Here is a 12,125-nt window from a genome sequence, read left to right as displayed (position 1 = left end):
AGAGTCACAGTACAGCTTAGAGGAGCCAGAACCCCAGTGTCATAGCACCCTAGATTCATGCTTCTTTCTGTAGCTGTGTGACCTTGGAGACATCTCTTTCCCTGTCTGTAAAATAATCACAGTGCCTGCTTCCAGAACAGGGGTTCTCAACCTGTGAGTTGCAACCCTTTTTAGGGGCCAAATGACCTTTTCACAGGGGTCACATATTAGATATCCTGCATATCAGATATTTACATTGTGATCCATAACTAGCAAAATTACAGTTTTAAAGTAGCAAAGAAATAATAATTTTATGGTTGGTGAAATCACCACAACATGAGGGACTGTATTAAAGGGTCACAGCATTAGGAACCACTTCAGTTCCTGTGGATCCTTTACTTCTGTAAATCAACAAAAGCAGTCTCTGGCTGAATCAGTTAACAGAATGTGTTGAGTGGACTAGCCCTTAGCTGACCAGTTCCAAGCAATCTTGCTGTTGAAATCACCCAGTTGCTTTATTATGTTCGCATGAATAAGCATTTTAATAATTTCCATTGCACTCCATGAAAATATGTTTCTAGAATATTCTTCCAGATCCTTTCTGACTTTGGTGACTGAACACAGCTGGGCTGTGGTTTCAGAAGTCTTACTTTTGCTCTTCCTCCTGCAGGCAGAATGCATCCAAACTAACATGGGGACATACAGCTGTGTGTGCCAACAGGGCTGGACAGGGAACGGAAGAGACTGTGTGGAGATCAACAACTGCCTGCTGCCTAGTGCCGGTGGCTGCCACGACAATGCCACCTGTTTATATGTAGGCCCTGGGCAGGTAGGTAACTTGGGGAAGAAGGAAAAGAGGAAGCAGGATTCGGATTATGACTTTTTTTTTTATCACAACCACAGAAGTGCTTTGGTTTGAAGTTGCTATGGCTTTGCCCTCAGTTGTGGTAGGAAGAATGGGTTGATTATCATATGAGTCTGAGACATCGGTGTCACTGTGATACCACCTGACAGAAGAGGAGCTGTGTTACCAGAGAGGTTCGTGATTTCTTCTGCGGCACAGAAAACCAATCAATCTCACTATGATTCACACAGTCAGAATTCAGATATGGCTCAGTCAAACCCCCTCCCTGCCCCAGGGATCACACACATCTATCTAGCACATTCTATAGATTGTTACCTAATTTTAAGTGGCTTCATGTCATGAAAAGAAGCAGAGGCTACCACTTGCAAATTAGTGAGTTACAGAAGAAGAGATATAGAAAAACTGACTACATGAAGGTTGTGGCCATGGAAATGATAGGTCCCCACTCCCTGTCTTCCATGTATCCCCTCTTCCCCCAAAACAGTATAGGCATGCTCCATCAGGTCAAAGGAGCACAAGACCTAGAAGGTAAGAACCAGGATCTTCCCTCTCACACACCCCTTTTGAATGATGATACCGTTTCTCACATTTGTGTTCTAAAGCTGGACTTTATTAAACCTTCAGATTATTTGGTCAAGAAATGTATGTTCCCCGTGAGGCTGGGCACAGTGTAGGGCCTAACCTTGCTTCCTGTGATGGCTCCAGGCCTTCCACCACAAGCCTTCTGCCTTAGACAACACGTTCCCTTGTGTGAGTCAGGAACTGGGGCAGCACAGTGTTTGAACCACTGTGCTTGGTGATATCTGGAGACAGATCATGCCTCTCCTTCACTCTAGGATAGCATTCACGCAACAAATGAAGGTCTGGCCCAGGCAGTGTACCAGGAAAATATGTAGAGAAAGATCTTTAGAAGTCTCTGGTGCTGTTCTTTCTCTTCATTCTTCCAAGCTCCAGGAATGAGGCTCTGAGCATCTCTCCTGTGACAGCAATGCAAGGCTAACACTCGCTAGCTCTTAGGGCACTGGGACTCCATGGGAGCCCATAACTACCAAACAAAGGGATCTTCTTGGAAGTCTTTCTAGTGAGATCCCGTCAGGTGGCTGAAAGGCAGTGAAGGTGATCAGGAGAAAGGGTGTAAGGAAACATAACTGTGCAGCCAAGAACATGCAGGATACCACCCAGCCCACTTCCCTCTCCTGAAATTAGATTTTGAAGTACCAGGCTGGGCGATGTTCCAAGTCCTTCCAGGTCAATGTCTGTTCATATAGTGCTGAGGCTTCGCTGTGCTTAGATCATGCCTTGGTTACTTTTCGGTTGCTGTGAAGAGACACCATAACTAAGGCAACTTAGAAAAGAAAGCATTTAATTAGGGGCTTGCTTATGGTTTCAGAGGGAGAGTCCACGATCATCATGGTGGGGAGCATGGCAATAGGCCAGGCATGGTGCTGGAGCAGTAGCTGAGAGCTAGTATTTCATCTGCAGTTTGAAAGGAGAGAGACAGAGACAGAGACAGACAGAGAGACAGAGATCCAGACAGACTGGACCTGGTGTGGGCTCTTGAAACCCCAATGCCCACCCTAGTGACACACCTCCTCCAACAAACCACACCCCCTCCACTAAGGCCACGCCTCCTAATCCTTCCCCCCCCACAATTCCAGCAACTAAGGACTAAGCATTCAGATATATGAGCCTATGGGACCATTCTCATTCAGACCACCACAGACCACAATGGGTGCTGCTTAGACCGTGACAACCACGGGTGGGGAAAGTGTGAGGACCTGTTTGGACCCCTGGGAAGGCTGTAGGTTTTAATAGAACATTCCTGGAGAATGAAGAGTGGCAAGGCCATGGGAAAATAAGTAGCTGCTCTCCAGAAAATGAAAGGTGGAATTACCACAAGATCCAGTGACTCACTGCCCAAGAGAATTAAAAGCAGGAACTCCAGGGGATATCTGTGTAGCCATGAAACTAAGAACATTATTCACAGTAATCAGAAATGGAGGCAACATATAATGAAGCCTCAGTCAGCCTTAGGAAGGAATCTCTGACACATGCTACAGCTAAGAGGAACTTGAAGACAGTATCAGTGATTCCTCTTATATGAAATATATATATATGTATATATACATATATGTGTGTATATGTATATATACATATATATACACACATATATACATATATATATACATATAGAGAGAGAGTTTATTTTATTTTATGTGCATTGATATTTTGCCTGCATGTATGTTGGTGTGAAGGTGTCAGAAGCCTTGAAACTAGAGTTAAAGACAGGTGTGACCTGCCATGTGGGTGCTGGAGTTGAGCCCAGGTCTTCTGGAAGAGCAGCCAGTGTTTTCAGCTGCTGAGCCATCTCTCCAGCCCCTTAAATGAAATCTCTCACGGAGTCAAATTCATAAAGTCAGAGAGTAAAAACGCAGCTGCCAGGGCCTGGTATGGAGGTGGAGTTACTCATGAGCAGGTGTTTTCAGTTTGTGGAGATGAGGAAGGTTCTGGAACCACGTCAGTGATGGTTGGACAGCAGTGTAAGTGTGCTTAATACCCCTGAACTGTCCATTCAAAATGGTTACGACAGTGAGTTTTGTCAGGTGCACTTTACCAATGTTTTTAAGAAGATGAAAAAGGAAAAGCGAAGACCTAAAAAAAGGGGGGGAAAGTTGGGGCTCACACAACCATAAAGACTGTGTGCGGCTGCTGAGGTAGGTGCAGCGTGATACAGGGCTCAGAAGGCCACAGGAAGGATGTTTGTCCAGCCCTAGGTTCTGCGCCGTCTCCTGGGGAAGGGATGGGGAAGGGATGCTCTCCCGCTTCCGCTTTCCTTGCCCCTGCTCCCCTTTAGGCACAACAGAGTAGACAGAGTACATCTTGTGATCGTGTCTACCAAAACCCAGGATTCCTTTACTCTTGTTGGCTCACACGGAACATTTTCCCATCATATCTCCTCAAGGCCATGAGTCCATGCTCATAACTGCAGAAATCAGGCCCTAGGGCCAGGATGTGCACAGGCAGGGACAAACCCAACCTATAGTGGGAATCTGGGCTAAAGGAATTAACCATGTCTTGTTATATAAACCAGAAGAGAGAATAGTGGTATCCCCAAAGCCAAATGGAGAGAAAGAGAGAGAGAATGAGAATAAATGAGAGAGAGAGAATGAGAATGAGAGAGATGAGAGAATGAGAATGAATGAGAGAGAGAATGAGGATGAGAGAGAGAGAGAGAGAGAGAGAGAGAGAGAGAGAGAGAGAGTGAACAGATGCTGGCAGATGAAATCAAACAGATGATTACATTTGACTCTTCCTGGGAACCACTGAGCTTGGCTGTGGGGATAATAAATTGCTAGGGCCAAGGCCCACAAGTCACCCTAGAGACATGATCTGGTGAAAGATGACAGACCAAGTACTAACCACTTTAAAACCCCTGCAGAATGAGCACACAGTGTGCCTGCAGAATGAGCACACAGTGTGCCTGCCACTCCACAGTGTCTACTGGTTGCTGTGCTATCTACCTTCTGATTTCTCTGACAGCAGCACCTTTTCGTGAGTCCATGAGCTTTCCAATGAGCCCTCAGGAGTCTAACCAAGGAGGAGCCCACCCGGAACACTGAGTAAACAGTTGCATCTTTGTTTCACTTGTGTTACCAGACTGCCAGACTGCAGCTGAGAGAAGAAAACAAAGATGTCTTGGTGTCTATATTCATTTTCTAGGACTTACCATAACAAAAGTGTCCAGGCCAGCTGGACAATCAAGTGGGACCCTTAGACCCTGTGGAGAGGACTGAGATGCGAGAGAAAATAAGGAGGCTCAGCAAGTCAAGAGGTCTGATCAGGCTGACAAAATTTTTATTGTTCACACTGGTTATATATTCTAAAAACAGGATCTGGGGAGGGGTAGGAAAGGAAAGAGGGCTTTGCAGGTGAAGGAAGCTAGCTGCAGCTGTGGGGTCTAACTAAGTTATTCTCACAAAGCCTTGCCGTTACCAGGGGTTCTAAAAACATCTATCTAGCAGGATGTTGTCTAAATCTAGAGATCAGGAGGAAGGGTTACTAAGGTGAGTTGCTATGAGGCCTTGTTTGAAGTTCTGAGAACTGACAAGTGAATCATGGAAGGTAAGCCGAAAGAAGAATAGTAGATAGGAGAGCCAAGGGTGAGTGTTTGCCAAGAGTAAGGCCTTGCCATGGCTTCCCACACAAAAGTACCACAATAAACATACTGTCCTCTCATGGTCTGGAGGTCTGAGTCAAGGTCAGAGGTCTGAGTCAAGGTCAGCTGTGCCTGCTTCAGAGGATACTAGGGAGAGAGAGCCTGTCCCTTGCTCCTCCCCTAGCCTTAGGTGGCCTGCTGGCCATCTGGGGTTGAGACTCATTACCTAACCCCCAACTTCACATTCCCACTGCATTCCTCTGTGCATATATCTCCTGTTTTCATATAGATGCTAGTCCATTAGATTCAGGGTCCATCCTATTCAAATATGACTTCATCTTAAGAAGTCATACTGCATAGTAACTACCCTATTTCTAAATAAGGTCATGTTCTAGGGTACTGTAGGTCAGGATTTTGTATGAATTATGAATTTGGGGTTGGAGAACACACTTCAGTATGTACAGTGTGTATATCCTCTCCTAGGGACAAATGTAAAATGTCCTGAGGAAGACAGAGTATAACATATTTAAGAAATCAAATAAACCCCATCTAAGATTGCCTTCACTAGGTTGCAGTTGGTTTGAAAGATAATTAGACACACCAAATATCAGTGAATATTGCTATAAAAAGACAAGCCATGTTTGGATCAAATACATAGTGCTAGGGTTGGGGACGCAGAGATGCTGTCCCGACAACTGATGAACTTGGGCTCCACCATGCACAGGGTGAGCTTGGGTTTCATGTTGTTATAAAATATTGTACACATGTATATAACATATATACATTTGCCTTATAAAGCTTGCGGAGCAGGTGAGACTGTCAAAAATACAATCCATAACAATGGAAGTCCCATTTGCTTCTTCCCACCACTGAAAGATGTGTCAACCCTTATATGTGCTTTCAAAATCCATCCTAAGCAACTCTTCTCCAGCTATACTTCTCCGGATACACTTCCTCACCTGTGTTCATCTCTCCTGACATTTGCCTTCCGTTTGAATGCCTTCCCCAGCTCTCTTGTCCTCTCTCAAGGCCCACAGCGTCCCACTTCTTAAAGAGTATTCTTAGAAGAACATCCCAAGCCCACCCCACCCCCCTCTGAACAGTAGTCCATTCCCATAAGCACCTCACAAGCCAGTGGCTCCACGAAGGCCCCTGTGTCTCTTATTTTCCAGCTTGTTGAGACTAGACCCTTCCTGTTCACCTTTTAATGGGTTTCTGCCATTCTCCAGACTCACTGCCAGTTCCATGATAATTACCAGAATATCTGTCTTGTTTAGCTCAATTGAATAAATTCTTTTAAATCATTTAATGTTAAAATACTACATTTTCATAGAAAACAGTTGGGGAAATAAAACAGGAAGTTAATTGTGAGCTGATACATATTTTCCCTTCTGGCCTCTCCCATGGCCAGGTTGTTAGTTTCCCGTACGTTGAAGTATCTACTGCAGCTTCACTGGTTCGATGTCTGCCATCATTAGTATGAAAATTTTCCCATCTTATCATGACACTGCCATCATCATATTTTGTTGATTAGCTGCATATATATTAGCAGAATATATTTTTGAAAGTATATATTCTGTCCATATTTGAAAGTATATATTCTGCATATACTAGCAGAATATATGTTTGAAAGTATATATTCTGTCCATAGGGCAAGTAAGGGCTGGAATACAGCCTACACCCTGCCTGCCCACTGGAGTAGGGACTTAAGCCCTCAAAGAAGAGGCATTGCTAGCTACATAAAGCTACATCAGCAGCTGAGCCATACATATGCTGTGGGTTGTCTGTGCAGATGTGATTCCTTGAACCCATCTGCTTAGTGGGGAGGCATTATCTGAATTGAGCAGAGTGTCTTCAAGCTAGCAATAGTCTTGTACATGGCTCTCCGTCAAGTGGATGAGGCATGGCTTGCTTAGCTTTTCTCTCTCTCTCTGCGGATGGGGGTCAGCTCTCCCATTGTAATGGCCATGAAGTCTAAGCTCTCTTTATAGGCCTTGGTGAGGTCCAAAGTTTTTAACAGAACGTTTAAGAATAAACATAATGTGAATAATGTTTATTCTTAAACATTTTCATAAACACATTCTTAAACACATTCATAAACATGCTGTTTATGTGGCAGCATAATGTAAATGTTGTGGTACTCAAGTTGGGCTGACTATGTGCAGTGACTAACAGTCTGTACTCAAGTGTGGCTATGTGAGTGACTAACAGTCTGTACTCAAGTGTGGCTGACTATGTGCAGTGACTAACAGTCTGTACTCAAGTGTGGCTATGTGAGTGACTAACAGTCTGTACTCAAGTGTGGCTGACATGTGCAGTGACTAACAATCAGTACTCAAGTGTGGCTGACTATGTGCAGTGACTAACAGTCTGGGATCTGGAGCCTCTGTTCTTAAGGAGGGTTAAATGACGATGGTTTCCAAAGTCTGCTTTTCAGTGTAATGGAGTGCAAGGCTTGAGAGCACTTGCTTCAGTGACCCTGTCTGTGTTCTTGAAACTGCAGAATGAATGTGAGTGCAAGAAAGGATTTCGAGGAAATGGGATTGATTGTGAACCGGTCATTTCATGCTTGGAACAAACAGAGAAATGTCACCCCCTGGTGAGTTACCTGATGTTTCCCTTCGATATTAAACACATGGAAAGTTCTTGAGAAAGAACAGAAATTAAGTTATGTGGTCTCTTCCTGCTGCTATCATAAAATACCTGAGCAAACACCTCAAGGAAGAGGGTTTGTGTGACTCCTGGCTTCCACGGCTTCCATGCATGGTCATCTGGATGCATGGCCTCTGGACTACGTGTGGTGAGGAACATGGAGTGATCAAAGTGCCTCACGTCATGGTGGGCGGGAGCGTGACCCCGTGGGCGTGTGCCCAGTGACCTATTTCTTCCAAGTAGGTCCAACCTCTAAAAGCTTTTAGCCCCTCCCAGTAGTGCCACTAAATTTTGAACCCATCAATGGAATCATGTTGATGAAATCAGAGTTTTCATGATTTGGTCACCCCTCTCCCCACCTCTGTACATCAGGGACCAAGCTTTTAACACAGTGTTCTTTGGGGAGGATACTTCATCTCCAAACCCTAACAGCTCCATCTTGCCTGAGCCTCGCCATGAACAAAGTCTCTCACTTCTAAAGAGCTTCCCTAAGCAGAATTCAAACAGGTATTGCAATCTCCACTCTACCTCAAAGCTTAGAAGCAGAGGTGTGTTTCCAGAAAAGATGCCACGCAGTGGTTGAATTTGAATCTAAGAGCCACAGAGAGTAAGTTTTGGGCAAAGGTTCAGTGTGCCCAAAATATTGCACAAGATGAGTTTATATGTTCATCGTCTGTCTGAATATCAAATTTAACTCTCTTCGGAGTTAAATTTTTCATTTGCTAAATCTGGCAGAGATGAAAAGAAAGATCTGTTGTGACTAAAGGCAGCAGGCTTGAGCATCCTGCTCTAACACTGATATGTCTGGGTTGTTCCTACCATCTTTCAGCGCTAAACTTGCAGGGGAGTTTGTTGTAGTTTTTCCTGTAAAACTGAGGGTAAGACTCAGGGCCAAGTGAGGTGGGCAAGTGCTCTACCACGTGATTCCAGGGTCTGAATTCTGAGCTCTTATCTTACAGCTGACCATCTCACAGATATGTATGAACCAGGTCTAACATCTTAGATAGGGAAGCAAGCTATCTCCTCCATCTTGGTTTTCTCAGGCCACCTGTCAGTCTACTCCATCTGGTGTTTGGAGCTGCGTTTGCCAAGAGGGCTATGAAGGAAATGGTGTCCTGTGCTATGGAAATGTCCTCATGGTAAGTTCCGAGTGAGAATCTCAGGTGCAAAGTCAGAGGGAGAATACAGAGCAGGGAAATGGGCGTGTCAGCTCAGACAGCCTTAGACATGCTTCATCTGCAGACCCTTTGTCCGAGAGATTATCATATGAAGACAGCTATTTTTTTATAGACACTTCATGTTTGGTGGGTCCCTTATTTTCACAGGCTACAGCAGCTTTTATCTGGCACTTTCTGCACAGAGAGCAATCCTGACAACTTTTGTTTGCCAACCTGTCTCAAACTTCCCAAGTGAGCAACTGACCTCCCTCTGCTGGGCTACATGGGATAACTGCCTTAGCATCCCATTGGCTCCCATGCCTCTCACGGGTACCCAGAACACCCTGTGTTTACACGTCGTGTGTGTGTGTGTGTGTGTGTGTGTGTGTGTGTGTATGTGTGTGTGTGTGTGTATGTGTGTGTGTTCATGCTAGTGTATGTACACAAATGTCTTCTGTGTACCAGGTATCTTTCTAGGTCCTTATGTAGTAATATCTCATTTAAACCTCACACCAAATGTCTGGGATTAATGCTATTATGATGCCCATTCCACAGATCAGTAAACAGAGGCTAAGCACACTTACTTGCCTGAGATGTTGGTATCTGTCCATGTGCCAGGCCCAAGACTTAACCACCAGTAGAGAGTATTTTATCCATGCAGTATAGGTCACACCCAACTGACACTACTTCTCCATCTCACTCTCCTCCAGCACTGGACTCTAATCTAAAGGGTGAGAATCTTCACCTCATTCCTGGGTCACTAACATTTAAACTTATCAAAATCCTGGGCTTTGGCGCCAAATGAAATAAATAAATAAGCAGTGGATACAACTGCTCCGAGGTTAGGTGGAGGAGAAGGTTTATTGTAGATAAAAGGTTAAATATAGCCAGAGGCAGAGATACCTGGGAGAGTCCAGAGTGAGCACAGCCAAACTGAGCAGGCCATGTGCGAGGAGGAAGGAAGCGAGAACGAGAGGAGATGAACCACGACCCAAGAGGGGTAGCCTGGGCCACAAGACTGGCCAAAACGACCCAATTCACCAAAACGGCTGGATTATATAGAAAGAACAGCTGAGAGAAGGGTAGCCCAGTCCCCAGACTGGAGAGTTCAAGGTAAGGGGGCAGGGTATGCCAGCCAGGAGGACCCTGTAACAGGCAGAGATGAAGGGATTTTGAGAGCACCAGGTTGGCCAATGTCAGCTTTGATATGTTAATAGGCACCACAGTTAAGCTGACAATTTTTTTTATAAGGCCTTTTGTTTTTCTCACACAGAGTTCTTGTTCCTTTTCTCCTATGAAGACTTTATTCTAGAAATCCCCTAGGACCAGAAGCTTTGTAACCAAAAGCCACTCCAGTGCTTCTCCCCAGGCTGGTGTTGAGTCCCCCATTACTCTAACACACACACCCCTGCTATGTTCAAGGAAGCTCCACCCGTTGCCTCTCATTGGCATCCATTCACTGTGTGTTAAAATAACACAGCCCTAGAGCTGGAACTCACCCGTCTGCTGTATGTGTCCCAAACCCTCCAGCAGTTCCAATCCCCTGCCATGTTCCTATCCTTCCATGGAAACAAACAAGTTCAAGACCTCTGCCCGTCACTGTAGAGTCTTCTTCTGTAGGCCATGGCACAACCACAGTGCAAGTCCACGCAAGTTAACCCCGTGTACCAGCCTGCAGCTCCATATGGGCTCTGACTGGAGACTGCTGAGCTCTGGGTCCCTTGTTGGTACCTAGATGGCTGTGTTTCTTACCAGCAAGCTAGACTTAACTCAGTCTAACAAGCGTGTCCAAACTGCAGCTCGTAGGCCTGGGCACACCAAGACAGGTACGATTCAAAATTGTTTTATGTAAAACATTTTCAAATCTGGTGTTTGTGGGTTTTTTCCTTTGTAATTATTCTTTGTTATGCAGTCACAACCCCTTTGGGGGTTGAATGACCCTTTCACAGGGGTCACCTAAGTCCACCGAAAAACACAGATATTATACTATAATTCATAATCATAGCAAAATTATAGTTATGAGGTAGCAACGAAAACAGTTTTATGGCTAAGGGTGGGTCACCTCAAAATGAGGAACTCTAATAGAGGGTTGCAGCATTAGGAAGGTTGAGAACCACTGCTCTAAAGGATAGTCTAAAGGTGTGAAGGCCACCAGCAGCAGCTCTTGCTCAGAGGCAGGTTCACGTGAGCCTGAGGAGGCTGCTGCTGCAGACGGTACAGGTCAAGAGGGCTGGCGCAGGCTGCCCAGAACCGCACTGAGATGATGTTTCTGTGTTCTCTTTCTCCTTCGGCCTTCCTTCGAACAAATGAATAAGGAATTGTCATTTCTCTCTGAAGCAGCTGTATTTTACCAGTGGATAAATGTGAGTCCCTGAATTTGTCCTTTAGCATTTATATTTAGCAATATAAATCATTTTAGAGATCTGGAGTTTGTGCAGTAGAAAACTGGAAATGTGTCGGGGGTGGGGGAGGGTTGGGAGGAGTGTCCTGTGCAGCAGCTCCCCGCCTTGCTGGCACTTTAGAAATTATGTGGACACCTCACCCCTGGAGACTCCAATCTGATGAGTCAGGGGCTTGGCCTGGACACTAGTGACAGCATATTTAGCCAAGCTAAAAACTGCTGGTCCAGGTTAAGGTGGAGTAGCTGGGTTTAAGCAATTTAAATACACAAAAATAGTACACTATCCATCACATAGTTCTTTCTTTGGAAGTTTAATAGGATTTATGTCATAATTCATTAAGATTTGGACTTATAGTTGACATCTGGGGAGCTTCATATACTTACCTCTCTGCTTTACATACTAAAAAACCTTTTCTTTACCCCCGGAGAGGATCATAGTGAGTCTAACCTCACCCTGCTCAGTCAACATTCACTCAGAGAACAGCTCCCTGCATGTTCCAGAGCATTCTAGGAACCATTTGTTTCTACAGAGGAGGCTCTGTGTACAACCTTCTCCCTTGAGACAAGGCAAGGGACTCTTCCCTCTCTCAGTATGTTGGCCTCCCTGCAACCACACCATGCACAGTCTCACTGCATGAGTATACCCAGCCCAGGAGCAGGCTAAACAGGCTGCCCCCGCCCCGCCCGCCCAGCCTGCTTTAAATGCTGTTGTGTTAGAAATGAACATCAGTTCCAATGGAAGGATTCACCCGAAATCAGCAAGTTCTATAAACCAAGATTTAGGGGTTTGGAGTCGGTTTTTATTTTGGGTTGATTTCTTTTTTCACCTAATTGTTGAACATAAAAATAGCCTTTTTAGGCATGCAAGAGACATTGTTGAGTTTGGTACAGGCTTTCATTCTCTGCAACTTCCTC

At 45.0% G+C, this 12,125-nt stretch overlaps 1 protein-coding gene across 3 annotated transcripts in view; it reads left to right on the top strand.

The window, feature by feature from the left end:
* The window catches only part of Stab2 (stabilin 2), a 170,818-nt gene that overhangs the window by 76,600 nt on the left and 82,093 nt on the right, over window positions 1-12,125 (top strand). For all 3 annotated transcript variants that reach the window (XM_076919878.1, XM_076919877.1, XM_076919879.1), the window contains 4 exons: window positions 650-808; window positions 7,504-7,599; window positions 8,696-8,791; window positions 11,125-11,172. In XM_076919878.1, the coding sequence (XP_076775993.1) occupies window positions 650-808; window positions 7,504-7,599; window positions 8,696-8,791; window positions 11,125-11,172 (399 nt within the window). The remainder of the gene's footprint in view (window positions 1-649; window positions 809-7,503; window positions 7,600-8,695; window positions 8,792-11,124; window positions 11,173-12,125) is intronic.

Source organism: Arvicanthis niloticus, chromosome 22 (assembly GCF_011762505.2).
Source record: "Arvicanthis niloticus isolate mArvNil1 chromosome 22, mArvNil1.pat.X, whole genome shotgun sequence".
In the NCBI taxonomy this organism is placed as follows: Eukaryota; Metazoa; Chordata; class Mammalia; order Rodentia; family Muridae; genus Arvicanthis; species Arvicanthis niloticus.
This window is presented reverse-complemented; position numbering and strand designations above follow the sequence as displayed.